At 42.7% G+C, this 19,775-nt stretch overlaps 1 protein-coding gene across 4 annotated transcripts; it reads left to right on the forward strand.

Moving 5' to 3' along the window:
- Window positions 1–1,395: 1,395 nt before the first annotated feature.
- WHR1 (winged helix repair factor 1) lies at window positions 1,396–15,434 on the forward strand. 4 transcript variants are annotated; one of them, XM_087923294.1, is made up of 8 exons: window positions 1,396–1,991; window positions 2,556–2,650; window positions 2,808–2,953; window positions 9,746–9,841; window positions 9,932–10,071; window positions 11,043–11,140; window positions 12,015–12,162; window positions 14,300–15,434. In XM_087923294.1, the coding sequence occupies exons 2-8, from the start codon at window positions 2,560–2,562 to the stop codon at window positions 14,343–14,345; spliced, it is 765 nt and encodes a 254-aa protein (XP_087779420.1). In that variant the 5' UTR covers window positions 1,396–1,991; window positions 2,556–2,559; the 3' UTR covers window positions 14,346–15,434. The 4 variants fall into 4 exon arrangements, with proteins under 4 accessions (XP_087779420.1, XP_087779419.1, XP_087779421.1 ...); XM_087923293.1 differs by having other exon boundaries at window positions 1,396–1,548; XM_087923295.1 differs by having other exon boundaries at window positions 1,396–1,466.
- Window positions 15,435–19,775: the final 4,341 nt, after the last annotated feature.

Consider the following 19,775-nt stretch of genomic DNA (forward strand, 5'->3'; position numbering starts at 1 on the left):
TTCAGAGCGTTGCATGTACATGTGCATGTGCAACCGAAAAAGCTAATGCAATCCTAAACTGCATTAACAGAGGGATACAATGAGATCAAGTGAGGTACTAATACCACTCTATAAAGCCCTAGTAAGACCATACCTAGAGTACTGCATTCAGTTATGGTCACCACACTATAAAAAAAAGATGTTGAGACTCTAGAAAAAGTACAGAGAAGAGCAACCAGGATGGATTAGGGGACTGGAGACCAAAACATATGATGAATGGTTACAGGAACTGGCCATGGCTAGTCTAGTGAAGAGAAGGGCCAGGGGAGACATGAAAGCAGTCTTCCAATATTTAAGGGGCTGCCACAGAGAGGAGGGGGTCAAGCTATTCTCCAAAGCACCTGGAGGCCAGACAAGGAACAATGGATGGAAAATGATCAAGAAGAGATTCAACCTAGAAATAAGGAGGAAGTTTCTGGCAGTGAGAACAATCAACAAATGGAGCAGCTTGTCCTCAGTAGTTGTGGGAGTGCCATCACTTGAGACTTTCAAGAAGAGATTGGACTGCCATTTGTCAGAAATGGTGTAGGGTCTCCTGCTTGGGCGGGGGGTTGGACTAGATGACCTATAAAGTCCCTTCCAATTCTGTTAATCTAATCTAATCTAATCTAAATTATCACTGCATGGTGATCACCAATCACACTACCAATCTTGACCCTCATCTCAGAGCCATCCATATTTTTCCAGCCCAGTCTGTCTTTCCTATAGTCTGAAATCATTGTTTTTCAACCTTGGCAACTTTAAGTTGGGTGGACCTCAACTCCCAGAATTCTCCAACCACTGTCTTAAAATTGCCAGGGTTGGAAAAGACTGATCTAAATCAGTGTTTCTAAAAGTCTGTTCCAAGAACCTCAGAAGTCTCTTAAGGGTCTGCAAAATTTAATTATTATTTTTTTTGCCAGATATTGAAGACATTTTGCAAAAGTTTTGAAGTGTCACTTTCATTATTTCTAATTGTTAAAAATTACAGTTTCATGAAAAATATGTATATTAATATTGAATAGGTTTAATATTTTCACACAATTAAATAAATTCTACAAATGTGTCAGTTCTAATGTGGTAAACATCAATAAACATAACCCGCATAAGCAGAAACTCTTGGGGGGGGGGGTTTCTCCATAATTTTTAAGTTATAAAAATTGGGATTTTGAGGGACAAAACCTCAAGAAACAACCGTCTAGATTAGAATAACGGCCAAGCCCGCCTTTCTTCCTTTTAAAGAGGGCCATTTAGCCGGACGAGGAAGCCATTGGGCTTTCCATCTGCCAGTCAAGCTATTTTTCTCCCGCCTACTCCAAAGACGAAGGGAGGCCGCAAAAAAACTCTTCAAACGGCGTTACGTCATCTGTTGCCGACGACCAAGAAGCGAGACGACTCGAGTGAGAACTGAGAGGGGTAGGAAAGGCGTAATGAAGCCTCAATTCGAAGTGAAATCAATGGGTTTTATGATTCAGGGAGAAAATGTGTAATTTGGAGATAGGGAGGAGTTCGGAGGTGAAAGGTGGATAGGTAGGTAGCAGCCAGAAAGAAAAAACAGAGATGATGCTTAGTTGCGTTGCTTGTGAAATAGAATAGAATATCAGTTGGAAGGGACCTTGGAGGTCTTCTAGTCCAACCTCCGGCTCAGGAAACTCTAGGAAACCCTATATCATTTCAGACAAGTGGTTGTCCAAGCTCTTCTTTAAAAACTTCCAGTGTTGGAGTATTCATAACGTGTGGAGGCAATTTGTTCCACTGATTAATTGTTCTGTCCGGAAATTTCTCCTTAGATTTAGATGAAAGCTTTTGCTGGAGAAACGTTTTGGAGCTGAGTCACCTGAGGGAGAGTCAGAAAGGAGTAAAATGTATTATCACTCGTGTGGAGTTGGTATCATGAGTTTAAATAAGTCATAGTGTGGCATCGTTTTGAGGGAAGGAGTTGAAACAGTTTATGTTCGGGATGTGAGGGATCTGTAAATATTTTCACAGCCCTCTTTTTGACTCGTGCAGTATACAGGTCCTCGAATGAAGGCAGGTTGGTAGCAATTGTTTTTTCTGCAGTCCTAATTATCCTCTGAAGTCTGTGTCTGTCCTGTTGGGTTGCAGACCCAAACCAGAAAGTTATAAAGGTGCAGATGGCAGACTCAATAATTTCTCTGTAGAACTGGATCAGCAGCAGCTCCTTGGGCAGTTTGAGCTTTCTGAGTTGGCACAGAAATAATATCATATAATTGATTATTTGTGAATAAGTAATAACATGAATGTAAGTTTAAGTATTGAGATTTGTTTTTGAAAGATAACCTAGAATGGAAATTAAACTTTAATGATAATATAATAATGGAACAATATGGTATAGAATGTTGATTAGGATAAATTGTGAATATAACTAAATAAGAAATGTACAACAATCCTAGCATGCACACAAGATATATGTATCCAACCAACACACTGTAAAATTGAAAGATGGTTTTATTTGTTGTTTTTGTTGTAAAAAAAAAATTCTAAAAAATAAGGCTTCGGTTTCTCTCTCTCTCCAGCCCTATGAAGCGGAAACACCAACTCCTTTCTGATAGTTTCAAGGCCAAGAAGCGATGGCCTGCTCCGAGTGACGGATCTGAGTCTTCTGGACAGGGTGAGAAAGAGTGAAATGCACTTTGCACGAAATACCTGATACGGGGCAGGTGAATGAAAAAAGGAAGGAGTTTCTAAATGGAGTCCAAGGGGGTCTTTATGGAAATGCTTAAACGGTGAGACGTCTCCGTTCTCATCTTAGCTATTCCTTTTCTCAGACGGCCCCGCGGCAGTCGAAGCTGCTCTTCAGAATCTGGTATCTCTCTTCCCTCGTAAAGTATTTGAAGATTCCCTGCCGCCTTTGATTCTGAGGCATCAGATCTACAGTCTTGTCAAAGATCGAACGGTGGTGGACAGGTATCTGGTAAGTAAACTCCTCCCTGGTTGGGATATGGCAAACATCAGCAGCGAGCTAACAGAACCAAGATGGTGGTCACAGCAGTCCAACCAAAGCCCCGTCCACTCTGTGTGTGTGTGTGTGTGTGTGTGTGTGTGTGTGTAAGTAAAGATTTGTTCTCCAAACATTTCGGGTTGGTTTCCAAACGTTTCATTACAAGGCTAGGTAACATCATCATCATCATCATTATTATTGCCAGAGTACAACATGTGTACAACATCTTCAGTACAACATCTTCAGCAGAGTTTACGGGATGTCAATGTTTCTCTGTTTATAAGGGTTTCAAGTGTGGGTGTGTCAAGTGGAGGTCTTGTGATGAATCAGCTGTGAGTCCTTAGTGAGTGTTGTGATGGCTCTTGTGCAGAGGTGGTATTCAGCAGGTTCTGACCAGTTCTGGAGAACCGGTAGCGGAAATTTTGAGTATTTCAGAATACCACCTCTGACTGGCCCCGCCCCCATCTATTCTCTGCCTCCTGAGTCCCAGCTGATCCGTTGGGTCTTCTTTTGTTGCCCTGCACAGGAGAATGGAGCTGGAAAGGAGGTTAGTTGGGTGGGGAGGGAATGGGGTTTTTGCAGTATCCTTCCCCTGTCAGGCCCACCAAGCCACGCCCACAGAACCGGTAATAAAAATTTTTGAATCCCACCATTGCTCTTGTGATAAGGAGATTACCTCAGGTCAGGGTCATTGGGAGGTGAACTGCTGGTGTGTGTGTGTCAGGTGGTGGGTGGGAATTGCATGAATTGGCTGAGGGTTGGCGTCGTCTGTGGTTGGCTTGGATTCTGAGGAGTTCGTAGGCTGGTTATAGGTCAATGTGTTGATGGAATTGCTTGTGGAGTGCCAGGCTTCGATGAACTTATGAGTTTGGTGGGTGGTAGTGTGGCCAATGGTTCTTGTGTTGCTCCCATCAAACTGGTGCTGTTTGGTGTTGGTGTGGGTATGTATGTATCTATGTATCTATGTATGTATGTATATGTGTAGGTATATGTATATGGTATATGTATGGCATTCAGCTTTGTTCGGGTATTTTCCCACGTCATTGTAGTTGTGCTTTTAAAGTTGTAGCAACGTTTCGGCAGAATCTCATCTGCCATCATCAGGCTTCTGTATTGTATTGTGCCTGATGATGGCAGATGAGGTTCTGCTGAAATGTTGCTACAACTTTAAAAGCACAACTACAATGACATGGGAAAATACCTGAGCAAAGCTGAATGCCATACATGTAAGTACCCGCGAAAACTTAAGAAAACCTATATATATATATATACATATAATCACATGCATGTACAAAAGTGATGAGATTTTGATTGCATTGCTGCAACTTCCATCTTGACTCTTCATCTCTCCCAGAGCTGCTGCTGTTCCGATAGCTTTAATTTGTGTCCATTGTCAAGAATGCAGGCAGTCCTTGACTTACAACTATTAATTTAGGCACTGTTTGAACTTAACAGTGACATTGAAAGAAGTGACTTACAACCAGTCCCCACACTTCTGAATACAGGTAGTCCTCGGCTTATGACCACAATCAAGCTCAACATTTATGTTGCTAAGTCAAACGTTTGTTAAGTGAGTTTTGCCCCATTTTATGATCTTTCCTGCCCCAGTTGTTAAGTGAATCATCACAGTTGTTAAGTTAGCAACACGGTTGTGAAGTGAATCTGGCTTCCCCATTGACTTTGCTTGTCAGAAGGTCGCAAAAGGGGATCGTGTGACCCCCTGGAACACCGCAACCGTCGTAAATATGAACCAATTGCCAAACATCTGAATTTTGATTACATGACTACGGGGGATGCTACTTGGTCACAAGTGTGAAAAACGGTCATGTCACTTTTTTTTAGTGTGGTTGTAACTAGGAATGGTCACTAAATGAACTGGTGTAAGTTGAGGACTACGTGTACTGCAGCATCCCGATAGTCACGTACTACAAACTTGGGCACTTGGCAGCTGGCATGTATATACGACAGTTGCCGGGTTCCAGGATCACAAGATCACTATCTGAGACCTTCCCAACAGCCAAAGTCAATGGAGGAAGGTGGATTCGCTTAATGACCATGTGATCCTCTTAACAACTGCACTGATTCTCTTAACAATGGCAAAAAGTCATAAAATAATGTGTGGTTCACTTAGCCACCGCTTTGCTCAGGAATAGAAATCCTAGTGCCAATTGTGGTCAAGGACCACCTGTATTTATTTGACTTGATATTCTGCTAGATACCCAAATCTCTCATAAATTCAGAACAAAAATTATTGTGAAGGTTCTTTGCTTTCCAAGGCCTGGATGCATCACACCCTAGTAAATCTGTACACAATACTTTTTTGAAGGCACCCCCCCCCCCCCCCACACACACACCTTCCGCAACAACAGGCTAATGTTCTCCACCTTTCTAAATATACCTTTAATATTTAGTCCTTTAACATTTAGTCGAGGCAAAAGCCTATTAATCTGTAAACTAACATAACAACCTTCTAGAGTTTTTACTCTCTTTGGGATGAGATCCTGGATGAGATTCGGCGTGGTTGTTCTCAGTTGCTACTAGGCTCTTAGCAAAGCTCCGAGCTCCAGTCAGGACTTCCGCCATTTGTCTGAAATGGTATAGGGCATGGGTGGCAAACTTGCTGCGTCATGTTGCTGTCACGTGATATTTTTCTCCTTCACAGAGCTGGGGTGGGCGTGGCCTGCGCGTGATGCCGCCGGCCCACGGGCCGCCCGTTTGATGCCCTCAGTATAGGGTTTCCTGCTTGAGCAGGGAGGGGGTTGGACTAGAAGACCTCCAAGGTCCCTTCCAACTCCGTGATTCTGTCACCAGGATATGCTACTCATTATAGCTTGTGGCCCTGTAGTAGTGGTGGTATTCTACAGGTTCGGCCTGGTAGTTTAAAAACAGCTACTGGTTCGGCTGAACCAGTATTCCTTTTTTTTTCCTTCCTCCCAATGATCAGCTGTTCCGACGATCAGCTGTGCCAGGATCCCCCTCGCTGTCTTACTGCTTCACGCAGGAGGATTTCCTGAGGCCCAGGAAGCAAAAAGGGGCACCCGGTGGGGGGGGATACTTCTTGTGTCCCCTGCCTCCCCCCGGCTCTGTTCTTTGCCTCCGGCGCCTCAGGGAAGCCTCCTGGGAGCAAAAACGGAGCGGAGGGGGGCAAAAAAAGGGGCGCGGGGGGGCGGGTTGCTGCTGAAAAAAAAGAAGCTACGCCCACTCAGTCACATGGCCATGCCCACCTAGCCGGTAGTAAAAATATTTGCATCCCACCCCTGCCCTGTAGGAGACCTGCTGGTCCTAGGTGACACTCTCCAGGCATCACTTCAGCCTCTTTGTCTCTATGCCATTCGCTTATCGATTTTCCTCCTCCACATCCCTTCCCACTCTATCTTAGCATTTGTTTTTCTAAGCTAAACATCCGGGTGAGGCGGGGCTGTCTCTGGATGTCAGCATATTCTTACAACTACTAAGGTGTGGTTCAATTAATACAGGCAGCTGCAAGACCAGTTTGAATACTGGTTAGCCAAGCTGTGCAGATAATGTATGAATGCTTGAGGGAAGTGTCGGGTGGGAGGCATTTCTGCCCGACTGCAGTTGCTTTTTTCCAAAGAGCGGACAGCAGTCTCAACACCTCACAGTCATAAAAACAGTTACCGTATTTCCCCATGTATAAGCCACCCCTTTTTTCCAAAATTTTCAAGCCCAAAAAGTAGGGGGGTGGCATATACAAAGCAGGTACACTTTTTATACGTGAAAAATGCATAAAATAATAAAGTAGGAATAAACTGGTTTTCCAGCAGTATGCTATACCTTTTTGTAAAAATTGTAAGTGATGATACGATTACGAGTGCGAGTACGCGATAGAAATGCATACGCTAGGCATCGGCCTGAATGCTTCGTTCCTACTCTCGTTCCGATGCGTAGATTGCTAGCGTCGCCCGCACCGCTTTCGGCGTCATGACCGAAGTTGTAGATCTGGACATCGAATTTTGTTTCTTTGTAAATTTTCTTTCTTCATAACTTGTTTCTCTAATAAAATATTTTTTTCAAAACTTCACAGTCCAAAAATTGGGGGGGGGGTGGCTTATACAAAGGGGGTGCTTATACATGGGGAAATACGGTAAAATGTTATTAAATAGTCCTGCTTCTAGATTCTGTGAGGGAATGTAGTCTGGAATCCCAGGAGGGAGGGAGTAAATTACAGAGAAGCAAGAGACAATTCAGTTCAGATAGTTTGTGTGAGAGAAAAAAAAAATCAAGATGGCTCTTCCCTGGTAGCGCCCAGAATATATTTGTATTTATTTTTCATTTATTTGTATCCCGCCTGTATTATTTTTACAAATAAGGTGGTGAGGAGATACGGTGGCTCAGTGGCTGAGCTTGGCGAGCAGAAAGGTTGGCAGTTTGAATCCCTAGTGCCACATAACGGAGTGAGCTCCTGTCCCAGCTTCTGCCAGCCTAGCAGTTCGAAAGCCTGTAAAAATGCAAGTAGAAAAATAGGGACCACTTTGGTGGGAAGGAAACAGCGTTCCGTGCGCCTTCGGTGTTTAGTCATGCCGGCCACATGACCACGGAGACGTCTTCGGACAGTGTTAGTGTTTGGGGATAAACCCCCAAGCAGAGTATGCAGTAGCAGTCAAGCCAGGCAGCCAAATGAGAGAGGCTGGGCCCAAGAGTATACACACACTGGAGACAAAAACACTGTTTGTTGTTTTAAATAGTTATTTAATGCATTCAGAGTTTAAGCATTGTCAATCAGTCCATAAGCCATACACAAATATATCCATCCAGTAACTGAGTTCATTAACTAATCAGTATGTCCTAATCTGCTTGTAAATCTTCTCCTCCCGATACCTTTCTCTCGAATACAATGCTGAGTATACACAGGATATCAGCTCACCAGCTCATCAGCTCAAATAGTCCTTTTGTTCAGTAGAAACGGTATCCAGCAGTAAGCAGAGAGCAGTAAGACTAGACCAGGAGCAGTAACCAGAACAGCCAGGGAAAAACAGCCAGGAACCACAGCAGCCAGCAACCACAGCAGCCAGCAACCACAGCAGCCAGCAACTACAGCAGCCAGGACTGTTACATTTCTCTTACTGCCTTTATTGCTGCTTGCAACCGCACCCTTAATGACATTGCAGTTTTGTGCTTAAAGCTACAAACACTTAAACCTCGGTTTACATATTTATTCACCCAAATCTAGTTGGTGTATCCATATACCCAACAGACAGCGTCTTCGGCTTTGTAACAGAGATGAGCACCGCCCCCCCCCCCTAGAGTCAGAAACGACTAGCACATATATGCAAGGGGAACCTTTACCTTTACAAGGTGGTGAACCTATTCAACATCCCTCCCTCCTCCTATTTTCCCCATAACAACCCTCTCCTCAGGCTCAAAGTTGACTCAACCTCCCATCCTTTCAGTGTGTGTAAAACGAGGACTCAGTTTGTTGGGGGACAATATGCTGACTCTGAAAATCGCTTAAGAGAGGGCAGTGAAACACTGTAAAGCAGTATATAAGTGTAAGTACTGTTGCTGTCCTGATACTGCCCTTCATCGGGTTCATGTCCACCTCTTCTTCCTCCACCTGCCAATTCAGCCTGGAAGGGAGAGAAGTGAGACACCCCCCAGATAAGCAGTTCTTGGTTTTCTAATATAGTGAAGGGAAATTAACTTTAATTGACGATCGCCCTTTCCCTCACTCACTTTTCAGTATCACAGTGAAATAAACCTTCGAAGATACCGGCCTTCAAGAAAAGGCATATTTCTTCCAGAAAAAGGAAGGGTACCCAAACTACTTTTATCACAATAGTGGATTCATAAAGCTCATTAAACCAGGTCGGTTAAAAGACCAAGAACCACAACTGCAGCATATCCTAGGTTTGCTTAGCTTTAATTTTCCTTTTGGATTTTTTTTATGTATGTATGTATGTATGTGTTAGGAATAACAAGGTTACCTAACGTAGTTTGGGTAAAATAATATATATAAACTATGATAGTAAGTTTAAGTGTGTGTCACTTTAAACTGCAAAGCATGTAATTTTGGGTGCGGTTGTGAAACCGCCATAAGAGGGAGCAAGAGAACCTGCTGGATTGCCTGATTGATGGTTTGCTAACTGCGTGTTCCCTGCTGCTGAAGGAAGAAAGGAGGTTTGACTTCTTCATATCTCTACTGCGAGAAGATATATTACTGGACTGATAATTGTAAGTTTACTGATCTCTCTTTTTCGACACTGGACTTTGCAACTGAATAATCCCCGGACGGACTGAACTAGTGAATGATATATGGACTGTTTTGACTATGCTAAAATTCTTACTGGAATAAACAATTTAACTAGTACAGTATATCTGTTTTCTGAGTGTAAGCTACAAAAACGTTTATCTCACATATTTGCCTGCCTGCCTGCCTGACTGCCGTGCAGATTCTGCTAGAGTGTATCCCTAACAGTATGTATGTATGTATGTATGTATGTATGTATGTATGTATGTATGTATGTAGATAGCTCTGCCTTGCAAGCCAAACCTTTGGGTTCAGCGTACTGAGGGAATCTTTAAAAAAATTCAGAACTCCAACAACATGAACTCAACTATAAAACCAACTTTAGTCTGTTTTAATTTCTGTTGGCTATAGATAATTGTGGTTTCTCTCTGCCATGTTAGCCAATGCAGGAGCTTCTTCGAAAAGCCTATTTTATGTTCTGCTTTGCCTCGTCTTCAAAATTCGCGTGCCGTATCTGCTTCTGGAAATGAATTGAGAAACTCTTCTTCTTTCTATAGAGCCAGCTGAAAAATGAGGGCCGGATCCGAATGTTTCAGCACGGTTTCGAAGCGGATTTTTTTGTGGTGGCATTCACGGACAGCTACATATCTAAGGTTGGCTTCTGCCAAAGAGGGGCATGGACCGAGGAGAAGAGCCGCAGGGCCAGCAAGCTGATAATGACGCTCTTATTGTTTTTGTCTCAGGTGCAAGAATTTATATCGGGGAAGGAGTTCGCCGGGACGGTGAAGAAGTTTTTAGATTCGGTCCTTACCTCCTGCCCCAACATCAGTTTTGACAAGAAAACGATGTTGAGAGACTTTGGCTTTAGGGACACAGAAATCACGTAAGCAGACGAGGAGTCCCTGAGGCTGTCAATTTTCCTGCTGTTCCGTAACTATTTTTTTCCCCCTCCTTTCACTGTTTGCTCTGCCGGCCTTTTCTCCAAATTAAGCTCATTCGTTGTGTGTCTGTTGGCTGGGGAATTCTGGGAGTTGAAGTCCACCCATCTTTAAAGCTGCCATAGTTAAGAAACACCACTGCATGAGTTTTGCTTGTGATTTAAAGACCAATAAGCGCCTCTGCTTTCTGAGAATGCACGCATTCTCATGTTACAAAAGGCAAGCTTTAGGGGAACTTAAATCTCACAGGATCAAGTCTTAGTCTTCTCTCATTCAGGGTCCCGTTTCCCACAGTGGCTAATTAGATACCTTGGGATGTTGTTTGACAACTCATACCAGGATAGTCGTCTTCCCTTTTTTTTTTCTGACTTACAACATTATAGAATAAAATACAAAAGCACAAAAGCAAATAGTAGGACACAGTAGGGAGAAGGAGAAAGAAAAGCGAGGAGGGGAGAGAGAAAAGAAAAAAATAAAACACTGACTTCCAACTACCTCTGTTGAGGTAGAATAAAGCAGTAATATCGAACCTCAACTTTTTACTTTTCCATAATAATATAAACTAGCCATTTCTATGACAACAAATCAATCTAATCAATCGAGCCCAAGATCAAAGAAGAATAGTCTTCTGAACAGGTAGTCCTTGACTTATGGCCACAATTAAGCCCAAAATTTCTGTTGCTAAGCAAGATAATTGTTAAGTGAGGTTTGCCTCATTTTACAAGCTTTTTTGCCACAGTTGTTAAGTGAATTGCTCCATTGTTAAAGGCAGTAATATGGTGGTGAAGGGAATTTGGCTTCCCCATTGACTGCTTGTCTGAAAAGGCAGAAAGCATTACCTCACAAATCAATATAGTTGGTCGTGGAATAAATCACAATGGATTCACAACTTTTCCCCTTTCTGCCTTTTCTTCAGGCAGCTGGTGAATGCTGGAGTCTTGACTGTCCGTGATGCCGGGAGCTGGTGGCTCGCTGTGCCTGGAGCAGGCCGCTTCATCAAATGCTTCATCAAAGGTGTGTCTGTTCGCACAATGTGCAGCTAAGCAATAGTTGCAGTTTGTTGGCTGAACTCACACACGATGCTAAGAAGCAAATAAACAAATCACATTATCACTCCGAGCCTGAAACTTTGAAACCTGCAAGATTTCACTAGATTAAGCAAGTCCCAAATTCGCATCCAGAACCAGCAAATATATTTCGGGGTTTTTGGGGGGAGTAGTAGAAACTTCTTTGCATTTTAAATTCATGAAACCATTACAATTTAGCGTGGCTCTTTCATTTGAGGGTTTGTTCTTGGCAAACTAAATTAAGAAGAAATTGGAAGAATTGGAAAGAAGGGGAGGGGGGAGAAAGAGAGAGGAGGAAGAGGAATAGGGACGAGAAGGAGAAGAAGAAGAAAAGTTCTCCATTACCTTATCCAGTGCAGGATGTCCAGTCTTGAACTCCATTTGTCAGACCTGCCCTGACTTGGTCCCTTATCCCCCCCGCAAAAAAAGACTCCATTTGTGGTGAGAGCTATACTTTTAATAAAAGCCAAGTGGATTAAAGAATGGCAAAGCCAGAACTGAACTTCCGGTGCCTCCCTGTTAAACTTTCCCCCGTCCACTTCCTCTCCTCCCCTATTCCGTTCTTCTCCAATTATATTTGCATACATCGTTTTTGGAGCAGTCTCTTCAACGGAGGGCTGGTTGGTTGGTGAACCGTTGTATTCCATTCCCAGGGTTTGACCCTAGAGATGGTGCCTCCAGAAGGCACGAGGATTTGGTAGTAGTCTCCTTTCCCATCCAGCTCCCCCCCACACCCCCAAAAAAGTGCATAGCAGTCTGACAGCAAAAGTATGATGGCAGCTCTGACAGGAGCGGCTTGCTGACCATTTTTCTCTTCCCAGGAAGGAAAGCCGTCTTGGGGATGATCCAGAAATCCAAATACAAGGAAGTCCTCCTGTCTGATTTGCAGAGCCGTCAAGCGCCCAATGCTGTGAAACTGGGCCTTCCCTACCATATTCACGACATCATTGGAGCCCAGCTGGTTGACTGGTATTAGATTCCTTTTTCTTCTCTTTCTTGTCTCCGTTCTCTTCTATTTATGGCTTCCAGGAACACACAGGCAATCCGACATCAATTCGTTTGGCGACTGAAGTTACAGCCACCTTGAGAAAAAAAAAGTGACTGGCAACCAATCCTCGTGCATACAACTGTCGCGGTATCTCCACAATCGCATGATCAAAATCCAGACATTTGGTAACCATCGTATTGAGTTGGTTGATTGAGTTGTAGCATCCTGGGTTCATGTGATTACCGTTTGTAACCTTCCCAGTTGACTTCTGACAAGCAGTCTCCATGGCGAAGCTGGATTTGCATAATACATAATTTAGTTGGAAACTAGTGATTCACTTAACTGACCAAAAAAAAATGTCATAAAATCAGGCACACAACTCACTTCGTAATCCCCTTGCTTAGCAATGGAAATTCTGGTCCAGAATGTGGTTATATGTCGAGAACTATCTGCAGGGGTGGGATTTAGCCGGTTCGGACTGGTTCAAGCGGACCGGTAGTTCCAGCGATCAGTTAGCCATGCCCCTGCTCTAGTCTGTCCTATATTTCCGTTTTTTGCAGCGCAGCTGATTCGCACAGCACAGCAAATTGCCATGCGAATCAGTTGTTTTGCTCACCAGGGCTGCAGTAGAAGGTACGTTTTAGAGCTGAAAATAGCGGTTTTCAAATGCTGTGCACGCAAATCATATACTCACCGGACTGGTTGAATCTCACCACTGACTATCTGTACACCCTTTAGAATTTTGATCTTCTCAGAAACATAATAATAGGATTTATTCAGAGGTGGGATTCTACCAGTTCGCACCTATTCGCTAGAATCGGTTGTTAACATTCTAAGCAGTTCGGAGAACCGGTTGTTAGAAGAAATTACTGGCCTAATCCTGTAAGGAAGGCAGGAAGGAAACATTCTGGTGTTGCTCACAGAAATTGCTTCTCCGTTAACCCTTATTACATTCTTGGCAGGACTAGACTTCCTGTCTCAGGAACTTCTCTGGAGTTTTTTTCCCCTCTTTTACTGGTACTTTGCTTGTGTGGAGTGACCATTCAAAGTTACTATGACACTGAAAAAAGTGACTTATGACCATTTTTCACACAACTGTTGCAGCATCCCCACAGTCATGAGAGGCCAGGCGAGGGATGTGTGCCTCGATGTGAGTGATATTGAGTTGGCCACACCCAGCCAATAATATGACCACCAAGCCACGTCCACCCAGTCACATGACCACCAAGCCACGCCCACAGAATCGGTTGTTAAAAATTTTGAATCCCACCCCTGGATTTATTTTTTCCCTTCCAAAGAACCCAAGTTGAAATGCTGATAATAGGAACACAGGATTTCTGAATCTGGTTCAGATGCTCCCAGAATTTCGCAGCCAGCATGCTGGCAGTAGAAGTCTACGTATCTTAATAGTTGCCAAGGTTGGGAAACACCCGTTTAGAGATATCTTGCACATTTGAACAAGGGGATCAGTGGGTTAAACATTTCAGAGTCTCAAAAGCCCACTCACGTGTCTCTGTACCATTGTTATTCTACATTCCTCTTGCGAAGTCCTTTAAAGGATCCAGCCAGATCCAAGATTTTGAGAATATCTTTAGAGATAAAACTGGGCAGCCAGAAAAGTCAAAAGCCACATCTTCAGATATCTAATCTGTCCTTGGGAATCTAAGGTTACTCCTAGATATTTGGCTATCAGGTTTGTTTTAAATATCTTGTGTCTTCTATCCATTGTGAAATGGCATTCTCCCATCTTACCATCACATTGAGCAATTCTGAGAGCTGGTTGCAATATAACAGAAGTATGGAGATTTCAGCTAGGAAGCCTCGTGCCTGTGCTCTAAATAGAAGAGCATTGTTGGAAAGCACTCCTCAGTTTCCGGGTTACACTGGGAGGAATTATAATATTTCACCAGAGAGCTTTAATGATATAATTGATTGCTTTGTTCTATCAAAGGTCAGACTCTTCCATGTGGGTTAGCCCTGGTGAATATCTGAACTCAGTGGCAGGAAATACAAACTACAAAAGTGTTTGCTGTATTTCTGTTCATACTGTTCCGTGCAGCTTGGCTAAGTTTCTTTCCTGCTTTTGATTTTTAATGATGTCTTTCTCATTCTCTCTAGCGTGCCAACGACCTCTGGGACCCTCCTGCGACTAACAGATGATTAAAAATGTGCCAAGCAGAGAACTGTGCCCAAAATAGACTTTTTAGATTTTTTTTTTCACACCGGGATTCAGAGTTGTTGTTTTTTTAAATGAGCTTCCGGCATTAGTGGGACCAGAAGAAACTTTTCCTCAGCCAAGTAACCTTCACTGATCTAGAAATTGCACTTAACACAGGAGCTCCTTGTAGGAAACTATCGTAAACGGATTGGGATTTCCCACATTAATGGTTACATGCGTGGGCCTGAATTGAGAGTAAAATAAAATGACACAGTCCTTCTCCATGAATTGTAGAGGCTGAAGTAAGCTTTCTGTCCTAGGCCTCCCCCAAAAAGCACTAAGTCAATTCTGAGTCTGGGCAAAAGCCTCTTTTATTACATTAATGTGAATTTATTTCATTCACAATCAGCCAATGGCTTGGCAAACAGTCTTGCGAAGGTATACGAATTACCTCAGACCTTTATCAATCCTGGAACGCTGCCTGGTAAAATTCCACGCTCAGTGCTGACAGGGAAGGGCTGGGTTATATAGACCAATTTTCACGAGACTGGAACAGACGGACGAGCAAGTTGTTTCCTGCAAAAGCCTCCTCCCCTTTTGCTTCTCTTTTAATCCTGATAGGAGGGGGCCATTCATCGTCGACCTGTGGCCTTACTCCCACGTCGACCCTGAGTTCTTAATTGTGCCTTCCTTTTGGCAGCTCTGCGCATGCACAGGCTGGGAACCGGTTCTAGAAGCTCCCATGCCTCACTGCTGTCCGAGCTCGAAGGCAGCTGATGACTGCCAGCCTGCCCTGGCCCCATCTCTGCCTCTGATGCAGAGCCCTCCTCCGAGCCTTCCTCAGCCTCCAGGACTGGCCCAGGTTCCTCCCCAACCTCCTCACTGCTGTCCAACTGCTGCCAGCTCCACCAGCCATCGGCGGGCCACAACAATAGCGAGATACACTCCCTGGTTGATTCATTCCTTGTGTATGGTGTTAGATATTTATTCTGTATACCTTGAGCATGGGTTTACAATGGGTATGAATTTAATCACCTGTTGCAAAAACAAAAGAAGTTTGGAACGTGTCTTTAAATGGAATTAAAAAACCCCAAAGGATGTGCTTGTCTTTTATTCTCTTCACGCTCGTTTTTTAGGAATATACATGATTATTTTTATGGAGGGGGGGTTTCCAATTCACGAATAATCTGCATTTGAGATTACAGGTAAATCCTTGATTTAACAACAGTTCATTTAGTGACCGTTCAAAGTCACAGCATTGCTGAAAAAAGGGGCTTATCGTTTTCCACACTTATGATCATTGCAGCATCCCATTCCCCGTGGTCACATGATCAAAATTGGCAAATGATTCCTATTTATGACGATTGCAAGATCCTGGGATCATCTCTTGTGACCTGACAAGCAAAGTCAACGGGGGAAGCCAGATTAACTTAACCGTGTTACTAATTTAATAACTGTAATGATTCACTTAAACCACTGTGCCAAGAAAAGTCATAAAATGGGGCAAAATTCACTGAACAACTTTCTCACTTAGCAACAAAACATTTGGCCTCAATTGTGGTTGCAAGTCGAGGACTACCTGGGCACTTTGATTCTAGCATGTATAAGTATGATTATTCTCCCTTTCTAAAAACTAAGCACTTATTGACCCTTTGTGATAGCGGAAACTGTCTTGTATTAGACGCTGAACAGTAAATGCTTGTTCTTCTCTTTTTGGCAATGTGAAATTAAGAATGACTGTTGCTACTGTTGCTCATTTGTTACACAACTTCATGTGTGCTTCCACCGAGTCACATGTATAGTGTTCATGTTCATTTTTTTCCCATCTGGAGAGATCGTTTTGAACAGTCTTTGCAGTTTCTAAGCTGTCCCCACCCTGGTTTACTACAAACTAGAAATTTAACCCTCTTTGCTCATTCCTAGCCCCATGAAATAATTAGAAAATGTCACTTTTTTTAAAAAAAAAGACCTTTGGGAAGATTTCTTTAAAAACTAGCTATTTAGTGCTGTGTTATTTTTTACTCTTCAATTTCCTTAATGATTTCTGGGAGGGAACTTTTGTTTTTAAGGCTAGACTGCTAAATTTTATTATTGATCTATTCCCTCAAAGTCAGGCAATTCATTACGAAGCTGCATCATGATCAAATGTGTATCTTTCTCAAAAGAGGATCTTAATGTTACAGAGCAGGATCTGCTTCCTGCCTGCCATGTATTTTTCTACCTTTTCCAAAATGGCCGATTCACCCCTTCCTCCACCTTTCTTTTAGTACTGACAGCCAATAAAGCCCTTTCGTCAATTATTATCTTCCCTCGCCAGTCTTAATTCTTTTTATGATGTAGGGTTCAGCTTACTGATTTAGTAAAATATCTAATTCCAGAAACACAAACATAATCAAGGGAATCGTATTAATCGTATTAATAAGGGTTCAACAAAATCTGCAGGACTATAGACATTGCAAAACTCCTAAATTCAGCTCACCAAGCCTCCGTATAGTAGGAGTATAGTAGGCCAGAATCACACAGGACTCTAAATTTCTAACACAGTATGGAATTGTGGCCATATACTGTATTTTAATGGTTTATTTTGGGGGCATTGAGCATAATTTGGGCATATGGATCTGTGGGTTGCAGAACTTGAATATCTTCAGTGGTGGATGAGGATGGACTACCCCAGATGGACCGGGTATGCAACTCAGAGTTGTCGCAGTGAGATAGGTGGCATGGATGCTTATAAATATGATAAATACTTATGCTTCAACATGACACTTGCTTTAATTCTTAATAAAGGAGGTCAGTAAATCTCTTGCTATGCTTTCATCCCTCTGTGTATGTGTGTGTATCTGTGTCTGTGTTTCTCTCTGTGTGTATTTCTTTGTACTCAAAAGTTGACGGGAGAGAAGAATGCTATTGGGTCCTTGTTAGTGGAATCCCAAATGAGATACTTGTTTGTTGCCTAGTCGGAGTGTTGTTACTTAAACCCTCCAGGAGGCAAGCAGGAAATGTACCAAGAGAGTGCTCTGAAGACCTTGAGAATATAACTTACCACCACCCTGACTACACAACTAACAAGCATCTCCTTTCGGATTCCACAAACAAAAAAAAGCGATTTGATGAAATCATGTTTTGGCCACAACAAAGCTTAAATAACTACAGTATAACAGAACAACAGAGTTGGAAGGAATCTTGTCTAAGCTCTTTCTCAAGCAGAAGACGCTGTACCATTTCAGACAAATGGCTACCCGATCTCTTCTTGGAAGAGATTCATCCAATGATGAAGCACCCACAACTTCTGAAGGCAAAGCCTTTCCACTGATTATAGACTGAGTAATCTCCATTCATTCGTGATGGCAATCTTTCAATATCTGAGCGGCTGCCACAAAGAAGAAGAAGGAGCCAAGCTATTCTCCAAAGCCCCTGAAGGCAGGACAAGAAGCCATGGATGGAAACTAATCAAGGAGAGAAGCAACCTAGAACTAAGGAGACATTTCCTGACAGTTGCCACAATTACTCAGTGGAATGAGTTGCCTCCAGAAGTTGTGAATGCTCCAACACTGGAAGTTTTTAAAGAAGAGATTGGATAACAATTTCTCTGAAATGGTTTAAGGTTTCCTGCCTAAGAAGGGGCTTGGACTAGAATACCTTTAAAGTCCCTTCCAGCTCTGTTACAGGTCTCAACTCGTGACCAAGATGTCTGTCATTAAGTGAGACATTTGTTAAGTGAGTTTTGCCCCCTTTGACTACCTTTCTTGCCACAGTTGTTAAGTGAATCACTGCAGTTGTTAAGTTAGTAACACGGTTGTTAGGTGAATCTGGCTTCCCCATTGACTTTGCTTTGCCAGCAGGTCGCAAAAGCTGATTACGTGACCTCAGGACACAACAACAGTCATATCACGTGACCATGGGGCAAAGGATGTGAAAAACGGTCATCGGTCACATTTTTCAGTGTCGTTGTAACTTTGAATGGTCACTAAAGGAAATGTTGTAAGTGAAGTAACTAGCTGTATTCTGTTGTTGAAATGAAGAGAAAGAAGAAAAGGGGCAGCACCCAGCCAGGATGCATCCTACATAATCCTCATTTTACCCACCTCAGAAGGATGGAAGGCTAAGTTCAACCTTAAGCCTGGTGGGATTTGAACTGTCAAATTGCAGGCAGCTGGCTGCAGAAGTAGCACTCTCACCACTGCACCACCAAGACTCCTTTTATTTGTTTTTACATGTTAAATGTTCAATTTAATTGACTGGGGTTTTTCTCTCTCTTTTTTTAATACACTATTTTTTATTGTAGTAGTACAGGCAGTCCTCGACTTATGACCACAACTGAGCCCAACATTTATGTTGCTAAGCGAGACATTTGTTAAGTGAGTTTTGCCCAATTTTATGATCTTTCTTACCACTGTTGTTAAGTGAATCATTGCAGTTTTTAAATTAATTAGGTTGTTAAGTGAACCTGGCTTCCCCATGGACTTGCTCGTCTGAAGGTCGCAAAAGGGGGATCACATGATGCCAAGTTATCGCACCCGTCATAAATGTGAGTCAGTTGTCAAGCATCGAATGTAAATCACGTGACTACAGGGATGTTGAAACCGTCATAAGGGTGAAGAACAGTCATAGCTCACTTTTTTTCAGTGCCATTGTAACTTTGAATGGTGACTAAGTGAACTGTGGTAAGTCGAGGACTACCTGTATGAACCAGTTGAAGCCATGTTATTATTACACCCATCATAAATGTGAGTCAGTTGTCAAGCATCCGAATGTAAATCACTTGGGGATGTTGCAACAGTCATAAGTGTAAAAATTGGTCATAAGTCACTTTTTTCTGTGCCATTTTGAACGGTCACTCCATGAACAGTTGTAAGTTGAGGACAACCTGTAGTTGTTAGGGTTGGATGTATGTTTCCATTTTGTTTCATTTTAGTTCTCTAGTCTAGTGCAAAGAAGAGCAACTAGGATTAGGGGACTGGAGACTAAAACATATGAAGAACAGTTACAGGAACTGGGCATGGCTAGTCTAGTGAAGAGAAGAACCAGGGGAGACAGGAGAACCGTCTTCCAATATTTGAGGGGCTGCCACAGAAAGGAAGGGGGTCAAGCTATTTTCTAAAGCACCTGAAGGCCAGGCAAGGAATAATGGATGGAAACTGAACAAGGAATAATGGATGGAAACTGAACAAGGAGAGATTCAACCTGGAAATAAGGAGAAACTTTCTGACAGTGAGAACAATCAACCAATGGAACAGCTTTCCCCTCAGAAGTTGTGGGAGCTTCATCACTTGAGACCTTCAAGAAGAGATTGGACTGCCATTTGTCAGAAATGGTGTAGGGTCTCCTGCTTGGGCGGGGGTTGGACTAGATAACCTATTTATTTTTTATTAATTAATTAACTAACTAACTAATTAATTAATTAATTACTTTTGTCAAGCGATTATAAGATAACAG

This window comes from Pseudonaja textilis, chromosome 2 (genome assembly GCF_049901715.1).
Source record: "Pseudonaja textilis isolate UNSWEBS1 chromosome 2, rPseTex1.2, whole genome shotgun sequence".
Classification (NCBI taxonomy): domain Eukaryota; kingdom Metazoa; phylum Chordata; class Lepidosauria; order Squamata; family Elapidae; genus Pseudonaja; species Pseudonaja textilis.